The following is a 20,264-nucleotide window of genomic DNA, read 5'->3' as shown; positions in this document are numbered from 1 at the left end:
ACTGTTCCAATACTTATAGTTACAATTCCCATAATCAGCAGCTTACAGGTGGGGAACCAAGACCACATGACCCTGAACACATTTGTGTAGCCCTCCGCAGTCCCTCCATGTGTGTGGGGGGGAGCCCAGGCCTCCACGGGGGGGAGGGCTGGCTTGGGGGGCAGGAGGAAACTGCCCCCCAGCACTCACCGTCGGCGCAGCTGGGGCCAGGTCGCTGCACTTCCTGCTGCTTGGTGAGTGCAGGCCCGGCCCTGCTGCAGTCCTCAGGGGAGTCGGGGCGAGGCTGGGGCAGAGCAGTGATGGGAAGGGGGCTTTGAGGAAGGGCTAGAGTAGGGGCCAGGCTGGTGTGGAGCAGGAGTGGGGGCGGGGCTGGGGCGGAGTAGAGGCAGGGGCCATGGGGAAGAGGCGGAGCAGGGGCTGGAGCAGCATGCAGCTGCGTAGGGCACCAGGAAATGTGGTGCCCCAAATTTCCTGTTGCCCTACGCAGCTGCATACTTAGCATATGTGTAGGGACGGCCCTGGTAACAGTTACCCAGGTTTTTACTTAACCCTTACATACCTCAACAGAAACAAGTCGTGATGTTGTTGTGAAGCAAGGGCAAAAAGAGAGAAGACCTCTTTGAGTCTGAATCAATTGTAAAACCAGTGTGAAAATCAAGTTCCAACAATAGACCCAGCAAAGTTTGACTTTGGAGATTCACCATTGTCTGAGGAGTGGAAAGATCACCTGAGGAGGAAACGTTGTGAAAGATCCAAGGTGTTCTCATTGCATGAGTGGGACATGGAATATGCAAAAGGGGTAGAGCAGAACATCAGACTACATGACTCTCGACCTTACAGGGAGAGCTCTATGAGGCTTGCTCTCTCTGAGATGGAAGATGTGCGACATCATCTTCAGGAGCTGGCTGCGAATGGCATCATTACAGAGTCCCGCAGCCCATACGCCTCACCCATTGTGGTGGTCTTAAAGGAATGGGAAAATCCAGATATGTGTCGACTACCGTACCCTAAACAGCCATACTGTGATTGACTAGTACACGATGTCTCAAATACAAGATGCTTTAGACTGTTTTCTGGAAGCCAGTGGTTCTCAGTATTGGATCTTTGAAGAGGATACTACCAGATCCATTTGGGAACCGAAGATAAGGAGAAGACAGCCTTCATCTGCCCATTAGAGTTTTATCAGTTCGAACACATGCCTCAAGGGATTTCTGGGGCATCTGCCACATTTCAACATCTTATGGAGAAAGTTGTGGGAGACACGAACTTATTGCAAGTCTTGATTTATTTAGATGACCTGACTGTATTTGGAAGGACCTTGGAGGAGCATGAAGAAAGATTTTTTAAAGTGCTTGACAGGTTGAAGGCCTATGGACTGAAGCTTCCCATCAATGAGTACCAGTTCTGCAGAACATCAGTGAAGTATGTGGGCCACATTCTGTCCCAAGAAGGTCTGAGTACTGATCTGGATAAAATAGAAGCACTCACTATATGGCCATGTCCAAGTAACTAAAGAGAACTCAAGACCTTTCTTGGATATAGTGGCTGCTATCGCAGGTTTGTGAAGAATTGTGCTACCATCGTAAAGCCTCTGAATGATCTTACCAGGGGATACCCATCCAGCAAGAACAAGTCTAAGACCAGGAGTAAGGGGAGATCTCCAAGGCCTTCTGAGCAGATACACTATGGCCCCTTAGAGCTCTTTGGACCACGGTGGGATGAGAGATGTGAAAGGGTTTTTCGAGACATAATTAACTGCCTAACTCACGCTCCAGTCTTAGTCTTTGCTGACCGAAGCAATCCATTTATCCTACGTACAGATGCCAGTCTGGAGAGTTAGGAGCGGTCCTATACCAGGAAGTGGAAGGCAAACATAAACCTGTGGCCTTTGCCAGCCAAAGGCTGTCTGACAGTGAAACTCGCTACTCCATCTAGAGCTTGTGGCCTCGAAATGGGCCATCACTGAGAAATTTCTAGACTACTTGTATGGTGCTCAGTTCCAGGTGTGGACAGACAACAATCTGCTGACTTACGTGTTGACAAGTGCTAAGCTGGATGCTATAGGGCAAAGATGGGTGGCTGCCTTGGCTAGCTACTAATTCAGCATTCAGTACCTGTAGAGGTGTGAACTCACCCCTATGGCATCTCCTGCTGGTGACTTCCGGGAATTAGCTCGTTCCAGCTCTGGAGCACCCTCTGCAGGCCGGTGATCCGCCTGTCCTCTGGCCCCTGTGTCCCTCCCTGGAGCCCGGTGCCCTTGTACCTGAGGTGCTGCCCCTGGCAATAACCCCTCAGTCTTAGGGTCTCCCCTCCCTGGGGAACCCACACCCACTGTCCCCACCTTGCCTCAGTTGTAGGCTACTGCCAGTCACCAATTAGCCCCCACTCCCTGGGACAAACTGCAGTATATCAGCCAGTCATCACTGACAAGGTTGAGTTTGGACCTGCTGACTTGGCCTACCCCTGGGCTGCCCTTCTGCTAGGCTGCAGCCTGGGGCTTTCCAGGCTGGAGCTCCCCAGCTCCTCTGCCTTTCTCCAGCCCTGCTCCACTCATGTACCCAGTCACTAGCTTCCTGCAACCAGGCCCTTCCCTCTCTGAATGCAGAGAGAGACTGTGTCTTTGCTCTTGGCTCCCAACCTTTATAGGGCTAGCTAGGCCCTGATTGGGGCATGGCCCAGCTGCGGCTGCTTCCCCAATCAGCCCAGGTCTTTCTTTCACAGCCTGACAGCTCTCTCCCAGGGCTGGTTCCAACCCTATCACGTCTGGAGCGGGTCACCACCCTGCTACACAACCAGTCAGAGAGAAGCAATGTAGATGCAGATGCGTTGTCATGGTGTCAACAATATTGCTGTGATTCCTACAGATGGAGTGAGAGCTATCTGTGATGGAAGGTATCAAGAGTCAGAGGCCCATGAGAGTCTTCATGATTGTGTTGCAGAAACTCTGGGTCTGCCCCCTGAGAGTGTGCCATCTGCCTCAGTGAATTATATTGTGTTGGACCAATCTCCGCTGCCCATGCTCAATGCTGCTGACTGGCAAAAAGCCCAACTGCAAGATACTGACATTTGTGACACACTACTTTCAATTATTCCATCTACCCCCGAGGGTAGACTACTATTGAGGGAATGGAGCAAACTAAAACTGATACAAGGAGTGCTGCACCAGATCACAGTAGATCCTTTACAGAATCAACAAATGCAACTAGTGCTACCAGAAGAGGAGTGAAGTTCTGGAACAGCCTTCCAAGGGGAGTAATGGGGGCAAAAGACCTATCTGGCTTCAAGACTAAGCTTGATAAGTTTATGGAGGGGATGGTATGATGGGATAGCCTAATTTTGGCAATTAATTTGGCAATTGATCTTTGATTATCAGCAGGTAAGTATGCCCAGTGGTCTGTGATGGGATGTTAGATGGGTTGGGATCTGAGTTACTACAGAGAATTCTTTCCTGGGTGCTGGCTGGTGAGTCTTGCCCACATGCTCAGGGTTTAACTGATCGCCGTATTTGGGATCAGGAAGGAATTTTCCGCCAGGGCAGATTATCAGAGGCCCTGAAGGTTTTTCGCCTTCCTCTCCAGTATGGGGCATGGGTCACTTGCTGAAGGATTCTGTGCAGCTTGAGGTCTTCAAACCACAATTTGAGGACTTCACTAACTCAGACATAGGTTAAGGGTTTGTTACAGGAGTGGGTGGGTGAGATTCTGTGGCCTGCATTGTGCAGGTCTGACTAGATGATCATAATGGTCCCTTCTGACCTTAAAGTCTATGAGTCTATGAGAAGAGTGCAGAGTCCTGGCCATGAGGCCTTAATGATGACTTTGGACATTTGGGAATGGAGAGAACCCTAGAACTTATCCGTAGTATATTGTACTGGACCCGGATGGCTGAGGATGCACGAGACATGCGCCCGGTGTGTTCAAAGGAAAACCCTTCCCACTAAAGCAGCATACCTGAAGAATATCACCAGCAGAAAACCTTTGGAGCTGGTATGCTTTGATTTCTTGCCGTTAGAAGAGGACAGGAGGAATATTTTAGTAGTGACTGCCACAGGCATATCCCACACGTGGCCATTGGGCCATGACTGTTGCTCGAGTGTTTTGGGAGAAATATTTTTCAGTGTATGGATTCCAGGCTTAGATACAAACTGACCAGGACAGGACTTTTAGACTCACCCCCTGAAGGAAGTGTTAAGGATGGTAGGAATTAAGAAATCCAGAACAACACCTTACCACCTTCAAGGTGACCCTCAGCCAGAGTGATTTAATCGGACTCTGTTGGATATGCTGGGGACTTTACATCCAGAGCAGAAAGCAACCTGGAGTCAGAATGTGTTACCTACCAGCTCTGTGTTCTTGGGGAACCAGGGCATAGTCTCCAGCCTGTCTGGCTCACCCCACCCCCAGCCTCTGCTTGAACCAAAACTGCTCAGAAGAAAGACATACAGAAAGCAATGAAAAGGTCATGGGAGACACACCTCCAGACACAGGTGATAGGATTGAGGAAACTCCACTAGTCTCATTTGCATCAAAGATGGGACAGGGATGCATCTCCATTAGCATACGGAACGGAGAACAGAAATTCCAAGGCAAGAACCACACTGAACTCTGGAACCCGAAAAGCAGGGAAGCATTGACTGATGGGAAATCTCTGCTCAGATGCTAAGGAACCCATGCCTGCACACACCCAGCTCAGTAATTATCAGACCAATTCTAATAATATATCCTCTGTTGGTATCCAAAATACTAAAGCTGCATAATTGCATTGTGAGCTCCCTCCAAGGAACACCAGCCATAGCCAGGAATGATCAGTTCCTATTGTCTAACATGAACAAAACAACTTTGGGATATTTGCAGTATGTTTCCTGACTAAGAGAAAAACTACTTGATGCCTATCACTGGGCTACAGATGCTGCCCACAAGAATTCAGATAGTAACAACCACTGATATGATGCAAGGGGACTTCAGAAAAAGCAGACTTTGACTCCCTCAGGGAACTGATGGGCAGGATCCCCTGAGAGAATAACATGAGGGGCAAAGGAGTCCAGGAGAGCTGGCTGTATTTTAAAGAATCCTTATTGAGGTTGCAGGAACAAACCATCCCAACGTGTAGAAAGAATAGCAAATATGGCAGGTAACCAGCTTGGCTTAACAGTAAAACCCTTGCTGATCTTAAACACAAAAAAGAAGTTTACAAGAAGTGGAAAATTGGACAAATGACCAGGGAGGAGTATGAAAATATTGCTCAGGCATGCAGGAGTGAAATCAGGAAGGCCAAATCACACTTGAAGTTGCAGCTAGTAAGGGATGTGAAGGGTAACAAGAAGGGTTTCTTCAGGTATGTTAGCAATAAGAAGAAAGTCAAGGAAAGTGTGGGCCCCTTACTGAATGAAGGAGGCAACCTCGTGACAGAGGATTTGGAAAAAGCTAATGTACTCAATGCTTTTTTTACCTCTGTTTTCATGAACAAGGTCAACTCCCAGACAGCTGCACTGGGCAGCACAGTATGGGGAGGAGGTGACCAGCCCTCTGTGGAGAAAGAAGTGGTTCAGCTGGACATGTACAAGTCCACGGGGCCGGCTGCACTGCATCCGAGGGTGCTAAAGGAATTGGCGGATGTGATTGCAGAGCCATTGGCCATTCTCTTTGAAAATTCATGGCGATCACAGTAGCATAGCTAATGGGGTGCAGGGGAAGCAGCTGCTTCCCCTTGGCACATTTTCAAAAAAGCCACGCCTTAGGAGGGGTTACCATGGCACCAGGGGCGGGGCCCGGCCCACGCTCCACTCTGAAGCTGGGCCTGCCCAGCTTCCCGCATATGCTGCCCCTGCCAATCAGCTGTGTCTCCCAGCAGGAGGGAGACAGCTGATCCCACGGAGGGGAGGGGAGGGGAAGAACTGAGCTCCAGCAAGCTGGGCCCCTGCAGGCAGGCTTTGCTGGCTTCCCCTAGTGTGCTGCATAAACCCTGCCCCCTCCCTGCCTTGCTGATTAGCTGTCTCCCAGCAGGAGGGAGACAGACAGCTATTCAGTGAGGGGAGGGGGAAAGAACTGAACTCCAGCAAGCTGGGCTCCTGGGGAGGAGGAGAGGCTGGGGCCTTTGGGAAGAAGGGGGTCAGTTGGGGTATGTCCCTATAGGGTCTGGGGCACCCACCCACCAGTCAACTGTTTATGGGGCCTGTGGGGGAGCACAAGCCATCAGCTGTTTGATGGGGGGTGGGGGCAGTAGGGTAGCTAGCTAGGGGAGTGCAAGTGCTCCTGTTTAGCTGGTGGCCAAAAACCAGCTAATCAGCAAGAGGAACTGCTCCTAGAGCAAGGGGCTGAGCTGAGACACCCCACCTCCTTCTCCTACCTGCTGCTCGTGGCACTGTGGCAGGTGTGCTTTCTCTGGCTCTGCAGCAGCAGCTGCTAACCTCTCACCCAACTAAAGGCAGCCAGTAGCAGCAGCTGGTAAGTGTATTTCAAAGGAGGTCTTTCCTGTGGTGAGGGTGGCTTGGAGGGGGACTAGAAACCCTTCAGGTGGCTGTGAGAGCCAGCACCTGGCTGCTGGTGGGATGGCCGTCTACATGGTGCGGGGCAAGGGGCTCAGCCAGAGGCATCTCCAAAAACATTCCCTGCACCTGGGCAGCAGGACCAGGACAGGCATTGGTAGGGGGGGAGGCGTATCTCCTGTGGGGCGTGGTGTCCCTGCTTGCCCTCCCTGTCCAGGCAGAAATACCTGCCTCTCAGAGACAGTGGCCATGTAGTGTGCTTGGTTTCCCCTCCCCGGCATCTGGGTGACTGCCTCTTAGCGGGTGAGGGGTGGAAGGGAAGAGGCAGTGGGGAAGGGATAGGGGTAGGGTGGGTAGGAGAGGAAAACTGAGACTATCAGGGGAAATCTTCATAGCAATACAATCTCTGCCTTGGGGGTGTGGATGGAATTGTCTCCAAGGGATGGCTGGAATGAACTATCTGCTGTTGTAGTATGTTTAGTTTAGTCCATGTGCTCTGGCAAACACAAGTCCAGGCACCATGTTAGGGGGCAGGGAGAAGTTGCCTGATTTTCCCTCTCCTATCAGGGGAAACCTGAATTGTCTCCTAAGGGAAGGGCTTGATCATGTTGGGAGGAGGGGGAGACATTGCTGAGTCCCAGGGTTGAGTAATTCTCTGATGGTGGTGGTCATTAAGTTACTAATGGTCATTCACTTGCTGCACTCAATAGCTGGTGATGGTTGTTTAATATCCACCCAGTCATTTGGTCAATGCCTTGTTTCTTGGGAGTTGCCTTCTGTAACTTCTCTAAGTTCATCCCACTCTCCTGTGAGAACAAATTCTGGTTTTAAGGACCTGGAGCCTGGATCCCATATTGCCTTGCACTGGGCTTGGGAATTAGTGCCCTGACGTACAACTCCTCCTATTGTGCGAGTGTAGATCCTGCTGTTAGTACAACTATTTGCAGGGTCCCTTGTGTTTAGCTGAAACTTTGGACTTAGTTTAGTGGGGATGCTCTCAGAGACTGAGAGCTAAACTGACACTACTACCCTGCTGTGTGGATCCCAGTGTGCTTGTACTGTGAATTTTTGGCATGCACTTGTAGCTATATTTATCTCATTGTGCTGATAGTGCTACTTCCTTGGTGTGATGATGACATTATGCTAAGATGAATTGTGAAAATAGTGTTCTGGTGTGATGGTGGTCACTCTGTGCTGTTCATGTGAATCTTTCATTTTTTAATGCTGGGTTGGTATAGCCCTGTTGTTCCCAGGAAATTAGAGCCACGAGGTGGGTGAGGTAATATCTTTTATTGGAGCAACTTTTATTGGTGAGAGAGAGAGAGACAAGCTTTGGAGGTTTCATGGAGTTCTTTCTTCTTCCTGAAGACGAGTTCTGTGAAAGCTCAAAAGCTTCTCTCTCTCTCTCTCTCTCACCAACAGAAGCTGGTCCAATAAAATATATTACCTCACCCACCTTGATATATATTAACTCCCCCCCAAATATTACCTCACCCAGCTTTCCAGAAGTGAGTTTTCATGATGACATGGGAAGTGCTCTGACTGGTCCTGACTTCTCTGTATCAGCCCCTCTAGCTCGCACTGCAGCCCAGTACCTGGGGGCTGGGTGCCTGCAGTGCTGAGACTCTGTGAGATCAGGGACTCGCAGACCCAGCTGGGAGGGGAAGGGCACCTCCTCCTTGGCCTCTTGCTCTTGCTGCCTCCTTTTCCCGAGTGCCTCATGATGCACGGAGCCAGCGTGGCTAGGTGTTGCATTGGAGAGTCTCCCAGTGCAGCCCCCCACCCCCTCTCCCTCATGTGAAACCCCAACAGACCCTGCCCACCTCTGTCCGATTGTCTCTCTTATGCGGGGGATGGTGCCACCCCCCCACCCCACGCTCCTGTGTGCTGCTTGCTTCCAGGAGCCACAGATTGCAGAGCAGCCCTCTCAGGAGAGATGAGAGAGGCTGTCCCACTGGGTGCATGCACAGCCTCTCGGAGCACTGCTTTGTCCCGTTATATCCAAATTCGTGTTATATCGGGTCACATTATATCGAGGTAGAGGTGTAATTTTGATATGTCGGGTAGCGCCTTTTTTATGTTAGCTCTCCCTGATGTTAGAACCTGGCTACGCCACTGGGTAATCAGGGGAGGTCCCGGATGACTGGAAAAAGGCTACTGTAGGGCTCATCTTTAAAAAAGGGAAGAAGGAGGATCTGGGGAACTACAGGCCAGTCAGTCTTACCTCAGTCCCTGGAAAAATCATGGAGCAGGTCCTCAAAGAATCAATTCTGAAGCACTTAGAGGAGAGGAAAGTGATGGAGAATGGTCAGCATGGATTCACCAAGGGCAAGTCATGCCTGACTAACCTAATTGCCTTCTATGAGGAGATAACTGGCTCTGTGGATGAGGGGAAAGCAGTGATTCCTTGACTTTAGCAAAGCCTTTGATAGTCTCCCACAGTATTCTTGCTGGCAAGCTAAAGATGTATGGGCTGGATGAATGGACTATAAGGTGGATAGAAAGCTGGCTAGATTGTCAGGCTCAACGGGTAGTGATCAATGGCTCCATGTCTAGCTGGCAGCTGGTATAAAGTGGAGTGCCCTAACGGTCAGTCCTGGGGCCGGTTTTGTTCAAAAATTTCATTAATGATCTGGAGGATGGCGTGGACTGCACTCTCAGCAAGTTTGCAGATAACACTAAACTGGGAGGAGTGGTAGATACGCTGGAGGGTAGGGATAGGATACAGAGGGACCTAGACAAATTAGAGGATTGGGCCAAAAGAAACCTGATGAGGTTCAAAAAGGACAAGTGCAGAGTCCTGCACTTAGGATGAAAGAATCCCATGCACTGTTACAGACTAGGGACCGAATGGCTAGGAAGCAGTTCTACAGTGGACAAGAAGCTGAATATGAGTCAGTGTGCCCTTGTTGCCAAGAAGGCTAACGGCATTTTGGGCTGTATAAGTAGGGGCATTGCCAGCAGATCGAGGGACATGATCATTCCCCTCTATTCAGCACTGGTGAGGCCTCATCTGGAGTACTGCGTCCAGTTTTGGGCCCCACACAACAAGAAGGATGTGGATAAATTGGAGAGAGTCCAGCGGAGGGCAACAAAAATGATTAGGGGGCTGGAGCACATGACTTATGAGGAGAGGCTGAGGGAACTGGGATTGTTTAGTCTGCAGAAGAGAAGAATGAGGGGGGATTTGATAGCTGCTTTCAACTACCTGAAAGGGGGTCCCAAAGAGGATGGACCTGGACTGTTCTCAGTGGCAGCAGATGACAGAACAAGGTGCAATGGTCTCAAATTGCAGTGGGGGAGGTTTAGGTTGGATATTAGGAAAAACTGTTTCACTCAGAGTGTGGTGGAATGGGTTACCTAGGGAGATGGGTTACCTAGGGAGATGGTGGAATCTCCTTCCTTAGAGATTTTTAAGGTCAGGCTTGACAAAGCCCTGGCTGGGATGATTTAGTTGGGGATTGGTCCTGCTTTGAGCAGGGGTTTGGACTAGATGACCTCCTGAAGTCCCTTCCAACCCTGATATTCTATGATTGTATGACAGAATTCTGCTGAGAAATGTTGTTGTTGCGGGCACGCACAAGATTGCTGACAGATAGAGGCAATGCCAGTTTACAAGATTAAATCTGAGACTGGGTCGGGGCAAATAAAGACAGTGCATAGAAACCTCCTACTGCCTGTCGGAGAATTGGTAAGTGCCCCTTATGGAATGGACCATGACGTGAGACCTGGGCGAGAATGTGGTGCTGGACCAAATCCACCACACAACACACACAGTGGGCTCTGTGAGGCTAATCCACCCTTATGTAGTACACTGGAGAGCGACTCTGAGGAGGAAGACACTCCCATGGAGTACCCAAGAATGGGGACAAGATTTTTGTCTTAATCAGCTGAACCAAGAGAGAGCTCCACTTTCTCAGCCCTAAACCCCATGGCAGAAGTATTTAGGCCTGTTGCTGGTGCACGTGTGCTGCCAATGGGACCACCTTGCGATGACACACTTAGGTTATTGGACAGTGGAGATATACAGGTGGAAGGTGTACTGGGTACCTTGGACCTTCCACTATTAGAATCAGAGCCGCCAGGAGCCGAGGGACACTCAAAGGAGCCCTCCTCATCTGTCGCTCAAGATGTCCCCCATGGCCCTGCAACACACATTCTCAATAGGCAGGACAGGGTTATAAGGCCAGTAAAATGGTTAACTTATGACACACCTGCGGTGACTAGTGAGGAACCAATACGTTTAGCACATAGGCTTGTAAAGGCCATAGCGGGCCTCTTAAGGCCCTTTGGAGGAAACCAGTGAGTTGGTGTATTAGGGACTGTATTTGTCGGGATGACAAATTCTTGGCTGTGGGGCGGATGTAAGCAGTCTGAATGAGTTCTGTTCTGACATCTAGTGGTGAGCTGTGGAAAAGGACTTCAGGGGCTGATCTCATTTGCATGGGCACACTCACCCTGCCTAGTGCTCAGCATGATGGGATTGTTGGCCTAAATGGTCACTTTTGGCTGCTGGGGATCTCCAGTCTCTTTGTTATTGGGGCAGGGGTAATAAAGGGTTGTCACCCTGGTTGTGTGAATGAAGAACAGCAGAACTGTACTTGGCATTTTCCAATTGAGGGACTTACCCTCAACTCAACAACACTCACTAGGCATGGGACATGGGTTCTAATGCCCAGTGAGTAGAGGAGCTGATGTTGCCACTTTGGGCTTGGAGCCTAGACATTGTTGAGCCTGCCTTTCTTCACTGTGTAATAACAGAGCTAGTTTAGACTCAGTTAAAAGTATTGTTACATGCTGCAGGGGTTTAAGTACAAGATCTGCTTTAGGATATTATCTCTGCATGAGCAGTGAGGCTTCCCACTAACAGCTGAAATCACTGGGAGCTGTGATAAGTGGGAGGCCTTGGTGTGGTAATTGGGCAGCAAGTCAGTGCCCCTTGAAGCAGAGTGTATAAGGTGTCTCCTTATTCTTCTGCCCGGGCTGGGAGGTGAACTCTATGGATTCTTGATCCAAGGAGACCCTCTGGAAGTGAGATGCAAGGAAAGGATGGGCATGTTAATGGAACTTCTTGGTTGCTGGATTTCTTTGCTCATGATTTATATCTATGCCTCCTGTTTGTGGTGGTTCCCCAAAGTAATGCTGTTGTTCACTTCTTCATTTAAAAGTTTTTTTTCTACACTCAGACTCTGTGCTTGCAAGAGGGGAAGTATTGCCTTTTAGAGGCGCCTGAGGTTGGGGTGGTATGTAATTGTGCCAGGTCACTGGGTGGGGGTCAAGACGGTTTTGATTTGTTATTGAAAAGGAACCCCTAGATACTGAACCCAGCCCTTGTTGCTGCCAACTTTGACAGGCAGAAGGGTTACAGAAGAAAACTTAGTTTGATGGCATTCTGTCTGGCAAGAACTCACTTATCAAAAGTTGGGATTGTGAAATCCTAATTTCTTTATTGTTCTGTCATTAAGGTCCCCACTTCCCCATTGTTTGTCTGTATGATGTCTGTCTGGTTCTTTGATTGTTTTGGTATTACATAATGAATTTTGGTAGGTGTAAATTCAGGTGCTGGGGTATGAATGGTTAGAGAATTTTGTTAGGAATGGTTAGTAAAAATTTTAGTAAAATAAGTGGTTAAGATATAGCTAAGAAGGACTCAAGTTTCACTATATAAACTTGTGTCCAAGCAGACCAGCAGAGAAGGACCAGAAGAAAAGACCTGGAAAAATGAAGAACTCACCTCCAAGACACAGCCTAAGATGAGAGCTGCTAAGAATCCTCTGCACAACTGTGACGTGCAGCAACCAGAACCCAGACAAGACTGAGCTTGCTTGGCCAAGGGGGAAAATTTGCCTGCCTGCTCAGGACTGGTGAGCATGGCAGTGTATGCTTAGCATGTGTATTCTTCTTGCTTGGTAATTATTAATAGAGTAAGGATACTATTGTGTAAGGCTCTTTCACTGGTAAAAGGTCCTGCAAATTCACAGAAAGTTATCCCCTGAGCCCTAGGAACTGGGTAGAGTTATGTAATAGATAATTTTGTGTGGGTAACAATGACCTGATCATTACTGGCCATCAAGAAAAGTTCTTGTGTTACTGGGAGTGGTGAACATTCTATGCTTAGCATGTGCATTCTGTTCTTAGTGATCATTAATAAACAGAGGATAAGTAGAATACTACTGTGTAAGGCTCTTTCACTGGTAAAAGACCCTGCAGAATGTAAGGTTTTGCCTGAGCCCACAGCCCAGGGTGAGGGTGGGTGAGTAAATTAACAGAGTTATGCCTGAGCTGTAGGAACTGGGTAAAGGTGGAAGCCCCTAAAGTGCGTGAGTACTGAGAAATTTTGTGTAGGTAACACTGGCCCTGGTGTGAGTGATACAAAATACCAATCCTAATCTAGGCTGTGGTGCTTTAAAGGAAAGTGGGACTGCAGGTAGCAAGGCAGAGAGATTGCAATCTTTCCTGTTCAGATGCTTACACCATGTCCATCCCTAGAATCTGAGCCCTTGGGGATGCCTGACACCCACCATCCCAGCTGGGAACAGGTGACTGACAGGCTGCCTGCTGGAGAGACAAGGGATCTCTCATACATAGGGAACCTTCTTGCCTAACTCAAATGTAGTCACAGAGTTTCAGGGCCTGCTTAGATACTCTCCCTGGGGTGACTGGGAAGTCCATGCTCTTTGAACCGCTTTCTCCACTCAAAACTTTGCCTTACCTCCAGATTCCCAGAGTGGGAGATACAGATGTCCCAGTAAAAAGCAAAGTGAAGGGATTAATTGGAGAAAAGAAGACGGAAGTTTGCCTGCTCTCTCGGTCTTCAGTTCCTGGGCAAACACAAGGGATTACCACTTCTCTTTCACTACTGGAGACCAGTGTGGGAACAGGGGGAGCTGGGCTGGTTCAGCTACACCAACCCTGCTACCAGTCAATCAGCCCTTATGGAATCTAGGAACTAAATTAATACAGTGATACATGCTGACAGGGGCAGGCTCCCCACAATTTACCTTCGCACCCCTGTAACTCAATCGGCAGGGCAGCATTCCATCCACGAAAGAGACGATTCCTTTTTTCTCCTGATTGCAGACTTCTCACAGCTGTCATACCCTGAAGCCTAAACACAATATTTACTGTCATCACTCACAGCCTTTTTTATTCAGGGACAGACAAAGTTACCAGGTGAGGGAGAAAAGGGGAGAAGGAACCGTTCAAACTACAGTCCCAGAGATTAAATGGAGACACAAGTGTTAGCAGGGAAACAAAACCCACCTATTCCTGCAGGGCTTTACATCCACCTACAAGGGAAATAGAAAGAGTAAAACATTTAGATGTCGCTGAGCAGCACGGTTCTACCTCATGATCTGGGGGATATTTTACCATCTGAGCAGCAGAACGTTCTTATCCAGCTTCCCCATTCTGGCCATCCCCAGACAATCTAACTGCGGGGGCAGGACAGGTCTTCCAGCACCACCACTGAGCTCTGCTGGGGGGGTCCCCTCTACCAGCACAAATCTCTGAGCAGAGGTGAATACCTGCAGTTCCACAGAGGGGAGATGGGCTGCTGAAGCCATGTGCTGGGTCTGGGTCAGGCTTAATGGAGCCTGTTCAGCTTTCCATCTCCCCCTGTCACACAGCTGCTCTGGCAGCTCTTTGTCACCTCAGCTAAGCTGCTGCTGCACTGACAGCAGGGCCTGTCTTGGGAACAATCAGATTTTAATGAGGTGTGGAAAACAACAAACTTCATTCCCCGCTTTTTTCCTGAGTACTTAGGTCAAGCTGAGTCACCGTGGAGAACCTGGCAGAAGTGAGTTTTTGGGAAGGACTCAACTATGCACATGGCAAAGGTCTGTGGATGAGCTTGGTGGGAGGGTTTGTGCACCAGGCACAGGGGACCATGTAGAGAAAGGCAGTGAGGTGTTCAGTGTGGAGGAGACTGGAGGTGGGGGATGACCATGGCTGTCAAGGGTGGATAAGTAGGGAGGGGCATGGCTATGCAGCTCTGTGAAGGCTTCAGTGAGAAGCTTGGATTGATGGGACAATGGGAAGGGAGCGGGTGGAGGGGGTCAAAGAGAGAAAAGGACATGACTGACGTGGGGAAATCCAATTTTGCTGTGCCATTTTGTATGGACTAGGAGTGGGAGGACGGTGCAGGAGGCGAGATGGGCTATATTAGGAGACTGACAGTGAGAAGGCCATGGGAATGGAGAAAGGAGGATGGATGTGGGTGTGGCTGAGAAGGAGGAAGTGGCAGGACATGGCTGTGGCCTGGGTGCAAGGGCAAGCATGAAGAGGAGCCAAACACACCCTTAGGCTGTGGATCTGAGTGATGGAGAATGGAGTTGCTGACAGTGATAGAGGAGGGGATGGGGGAGGGGAAGTAGTCTGATTTGGGCCATGTTTAGTTTAACAAGGGTATTGGCTGGGGATTTCCTCAGGCTTTTAAAAGGTGTGAAGTGCTGACAATGTACCCAGGGAGAGAGGGAGACAGGGAGCCGTGGTCAGCCCTTAAGCTCTCCAGGGCACTGGGAGCCAGGGAGAGACAGGGAGCAGGGAACCTTATGGAGTTAGGAGGCCACCTGGGCGCCCAGCTCCCCTGCTCCCTAGCTCCTCTCTTGGAGGCAGCTTCCCACTATCCCTGTCCTGTCCTGCTCTCTCAGGCCCTAGAGATGGGTTCCTGCTCCCCCTTCCAGAATACTGATGATCATACACCATGTGCCCCAGCTGGCGAGGTGAGCACAAACCCTTCCTATGGGGAAGCACAGCAGCATCTCCATTATACTGCCTGCAATGGGGCCCCCACCGAGAAAAGGCTGTGATTGAGGGGAGGGGGCTAGCGCCATAGGCTCAGAGCCATGGAACCACTGCAGTCAGTGTCTGTCTGTGTGTTGACCCTCAAAACCTGTACCACTGATGACACTCGGCACTTGAGAACGGTCCCCCTTACTCCACTGACTCCTGCCAATCAATGGAATTACAGCATGGAATCATCACCCTCTGGAGAGGGAGGGTGATGATTGGTTCAATGACCTCCAGTGTTACCATGACAATATCTATTGACATCACCCTGACTAGAATCACAATAATACAACAGTCAGTAGCTTAACGGCAAACTAATTTCTTGAAACTCTAACCCTATGCATGAATTTTCAGAGGGATTTAACTCTACATGAGTTGGAAGGGTCAGTCTTAGTGTATCAAGACTATTGAAGTAAAAAACAGTGACACAAGGACTATATAAATCTAAAATATTTATTTTGAAAAAGGGATAAGCCATTTCCCTGGGAAAAGAACCTTAAATTCATTTCTGCCCTGAAGAATAATTCTGTGAAATTTGGCAGCTAAATAAATGAATGAAGCCGTGAAAGAGATTTATTGCTGCTTTCAGTACAAATCTTAACTCAGCCGTAGAATGGAGTTATGTACCACAGCCTCTAATATACTGGCAAATTAATCCTAACATGGCAGAACTTTACCTGGGGCCAGCAGGGCCCTGAGCTGTCCTAAATCCTGTCCATCTTGCCAGACTGGTGCATTTAGACGTTCAACCTCCTTCCTCCAACCCCCGCTGTCCCTTGCAAATTGTGTTTCCTGGGATCTCTTATGTTTTATGCCCTTTGATCTGAGAGCTTGTGTTGTTTTAGCCCTTTGATGGATGAGGCTCAGGCAGCCTCAGGGATGTTGAATTGTGTTCAGAGCCCCGAGGAATTTTTTTCCATTTTTTCTCTATCCCCCACGCATCGGATGCTGGGCTGGCCGCTGAAATGCCTAGTAGGAAATGTTGGCCTCTCCCTCATTAGTCTGAGCAGAGACTCAAGGATGGGGCCATGAGACTAACTGACCTCCCTACAGTAGTTTGAAGAGTGACATTACATACTTGCTTGTGCATCTGTGAGGAAGGCGGAGACACTTTTTTTTTCTTAAGCCCAGGGGTTTCAGCCTCTGTGTGGACACATGTTGCAGCCTCTTTCTGTTCCTCAGACACTTGTCCTCTACTCTCTGCTTGGGACACGAATGATTGGGTTATTTATTCCTATTGCTCTAGCCTGCAGCATTGTCTCTTCTTGCTACCACCAGGTGTCAAAACCAACCACCCCCATGACAAGCTTCCTACAGCAGTCCTTCGTTTACAAAACTCCCCAGCCCACAACACATCTGTTCCAGGAAGAAGGACTGCTAAGCAGAGATGGGGGTCCACCTATCAAGGAAGAGGAAGAGCATATTTGGAAACAGACTGGCTAACCTACTGAGGAGGGCTTTAAACTAGGTTCAAAGGGGGCAGCAGACCAAAGCCCACAGGTAAGCCAAACACATGGAGACCTGGGAGAAGGGTCAGAAATTGGGGGGGGAGCATGGTCTGTAATAGCAGGGATCAACAAGGGACAAGCCAGAACTGTGAGGGGAATCAAATCATTATCTTAAATGTCTGTATACTAACGTGAGAAGTATGGGATATAAACCGGAAGAACTCATAATGCTGGCCAATGAACACAACTATGACATAGTTAGCATGGGTGGCAGGTTTGTAGAATCTTTGGTGGTCCCCAGTACCCGCCCCCCCAACTCTGCCCACCCCAAACTGTTCCCCCCCCCCCCAACCTGGTAAGGGGGCGGGGCTGTGAGCTCCATGCCCAGCAGAGGGAGCTCAGGCCCCACTGGAGCTTGTTGCCCCGCCCCCTTACCACATGGCTTTGAGCGGGGAGGAGCTCAGGCTGCGCCGGAGCCATACTGCACCACTGTTCAGGGATGCTCCTGGATGCAACGCGCTGACCCTCCAGGTGAGGGGGGAGCCGGGGGTAAGAGGCCAGGGCCGTGGGGGTTGGATAAGGGGCAGGGAGTCCTGTTGACAGTCAGGGGACAGGGAGGGGGCAGAGGTTGGGGGGTGGTCAGGGGACAGGGAATAGGGGGTTGGATCATGGGTGTTTCGGGGGTCTGTCAGGACTCAGCAGGGGGTGGGGTGGATAGGGGTCGGGACAGTCAGGGGACAGGGAGCAGGGGTGGGGTCCTGGGGTGGTGGTGGGAGGTCTCTGAGGGATGGTGAGGGGGCAAGGAGCAGGATGGGTCAGGGATTCTGAGAGGGGTGGGCAGTTGGGGGGCAGGAATTGGGTGGGAGCCGGATAGGGGGCAGGGCCATGCTGTTTGGGAGAGACAGCCTTCCCTACCCTAAAGCTCATTCAGCAGTTTGAGGCTTGCAGAAGAGCCAAGCTGTTAGCTTTACCATCCCTTTCACTTCTCAAATGTCAAATTATAGTCTATATTTAATTTCAGTGCCATAGGGGGATTCATGTTGGGGGAGGGCAGCTTCATGTAAAATTAGCCACTGGGGGAGGGATCACACGAGAAGAGCAATATCATACACCACCTACCTCCTTCCCAACCCTACCAAAGGAAACCCCCCTCCCCTGCATTCCCTGAGGCTTCAGAGGGGTTAATTCAGTGGTTCTCAAACTTTTGTCCTTGTGACCCCTTTCACATAGCAAACCTTTGAGTGCGACACCTCCCCCTTATAAATTGAAAACACTTTTTAATATATTTAACACTATTATAAATGCTGGAGGCAAAGCGGGGTTTGAGGTGGAGACTGAAAGCTCGCAACCCCCAGTAATAACCTTGCAACCCCCTGAGGGCTCCCGACCCCCAGTTTGAGAACCCCTGGGTTAATTTAATTTTAGCACCCTGTGTCCATTCACATGCATGTGCTATTTTGAGCATTTCAGTTTTCACAACATAGGCTCATCCCAGATTCTGGATCAAGCTCAAATGCTCAGTTTGTGGAGTATGTACATAGTCTATACTAAAGACAAACCCACAGTAACCATCTCCAGTTTCAAGTATCAGAGGGGTAGCCATGTTAGTCTGGATCTGTAAAAGTGGCAAAGAGTCCTGTGGCACCTTATAGACTAACAGACGTTTTGCAGCATGAGCTTTCGTGGGTGAATACCCACTTCTTCGGATGCACCCGAAGAAGTGGGTATTCACCCACGAAAGCTCATGCTGCAAAATGTCTGTTAGTCTATAAGGTGCCACAGGATTCTTTGCTGCTTCTACAGAACCAGACTAACACGGCCACCCCTCTGATACTTGCCTAGGAAGGAGTACTGTAGAAAAATCTAGGGGTCATTGTGGACCACAAGCTAAATATGAGTCAACAGTGTAACATTGTTGCAAAAAAAGCAAACGTCATTTTGGGATGTATAAGTATGAGTGTTGTAAGCAAGACACGAGAAGTAATTCTTCCGCTCTACTCCACACTGATTAGGCCTCAACTGAAGTATTGTGTCCAGTTCTGGGTGCCACATTTCAGGAAAGATATGGACAAATTGAAAAGAGTCCAGAGAAGAGCAACAAGGATGATTGGTGTCTGGAAAACATGACCTATGAGGGAAGATTGAAAGAATTGGATTTGTTTAATCTGGAAAAGAGAAGACAGAGGGGACATAACTGTTTTCAAGTACCTAAAAGGTTGTTACAAGGAGGAGGGAGAAAAATTGTTCGCCTTAGCCTCTGATGATAGGACAAGAAGCAATGGGCTTGAATTGCAGCAAGGGAGGTTTAGATTGTATTTTAGGAAGAACTTCCTAACTGTCAAGGTGGTTAGGCACTGGAATAAATTGCCAAGGGAAGTTGTGGAATCTCCATCATTAGAGCAGATTAAACAAACACCAATTGGGGATGTTATAGATGCCCTATCGAGGTCCCTTCCAGTCCTATGATTCTATCTTTCCCCAGCTTTCATACATTATTGTTCTACAGTCTGTAAGGACAACATTCTGAGTGGATCAGTGTTGGGGAGCCACCTTGAGACACACTGGAGTTAACTTCCTGAGGTGCTGAGCAGCCTCTAAACTATTACTGACACGGACACAGGAACACTAGGTGAGAAGAGAGTGGAAGAGTGGTTAACAAATCAGATATTCCCTGGGTTGGTTGTGACCTACAATCACACCTGTGGAAACACATGTCTCCAGAAGGCAGCCTGTCGGTCACAAGGACGCTCTCATATGTAGGAGACCTTCCTGCCTCCCCCTGATGTTGTCATTAAGCTTCAGGGCCTACTTAGAGGGTCTTCCCAGAGTAACAGGGAAGTCAGTGTCCTGCTGTCTGATCCACCCACCTCTGGGGACTCTGCTGTGAACTTTCTCCACTCAGAAACATTGCTTTTCATTAGGACACTGTGAGTGAGAGGTGCAGACAGCTGGGTGGGGTGTTCAGTGCCAGGGCTCCTCAGAGGGAAGGATCTTGAACTCTGTCCTCACTAGGCAGAAAAGTCAGAAATGGGGACATGGCCTTCAGCTCCTTTGCAGAGGTGGGGAATAGCATTTGCTCTCCATGACTGGCGAACAGTGTGGGCAAGGGGAGGTCTGGGCTGGCTCCCCTACACCAAACCTTCTATCAAATAGTCAGACCTTAATGAAGCCAAGCATTAAATTAATAGTGATACATTCTCACGGGGGTACTGTCTCTTATTCTTTACCTTCACTCCCCGATAGCTCAGGCTGCAGAGCCACATTCCCTCCAGGAGAGATGCTGTCCTTCTCGCTCCCTTTGTCCTTCCTTTTCCCACCAGATTCCATGGTTGTATTCAAAGTTGTCAGATCCTGAAGGCTGAACATATTTGTGGACATCACTCACTGCCTTTTTCGTTAAGGGACAAAGTTCCCAGGGGAGGGAAGGTGAGAAGGGACTTTTCAAACGACAGCCCCAGAGATTAAATGGGGACATGAGAATTACCAGGAGACAAACCCACCTTACACTGCGGGACGTTGTATCCATCTAGAAGGAAACAGAA

The 20,264-nt window shown here is 49.3% G+C and overlaps 1 protein-coding gene across 2 annotated transcripts in view; it reads right to left on the bottom strand.

Moving 5' to 3' along the window:
- Nucleotides 1–20,264, bottom strand: part of LOC123370684 (tripartite motif-containing protein 15-like) — a 34,878-nt gene that overhangs the window by 9,587 nt on the left and 5,027 nt on the right. Inside the window, exons 3-7 of one of the 2 annotated variants that reach the window (XM_045017391.1) lie at nt 20,223–20,248; nt 19,950–20,080; nt 16,353–16,477; nt 13,748–13,773; nt 13,486–13,592 (exon numbers count right to left, since the gene is read on the bottom strand). In XM_045017391.1, the coding sequence (XP_044873326.1) occupies nt 13,486–13,592; nt 13,748–13,773; nt 16,353–16,477; nt 19,950–20,080; nt 20,223–20,248 (415 nt within the window). The remainder of the gene's footprint in view (nt 1–13,485; nt 13,593–13,747; nt 13,774–16,352; nt 16,478–19,949; nt 20,081–20,222; nt 20,249–20,264) is intronic. The other variant, XM_045017393.1, reaches the window with a different exon arrangement.

The sequence above is a fragment of the Mauremys mutica genome, chromosome 5 (assembly GCF_020497125.1).
Source record: "Mauremys mutica isolate MM-2020 ecotype Southern chromosome 5, ASM2049712v1, whole genome shotgun sequence".
NCBI classification, from domain to species: domain Eukaryota; kingdom Metazoa; phylum Chordata; order Testudines; family Geoemydidae; genus Mauremys; species Mauremys mutica.
This window is presented reverse-complemented; position numbering and strand designations above follow the sequence as displayed.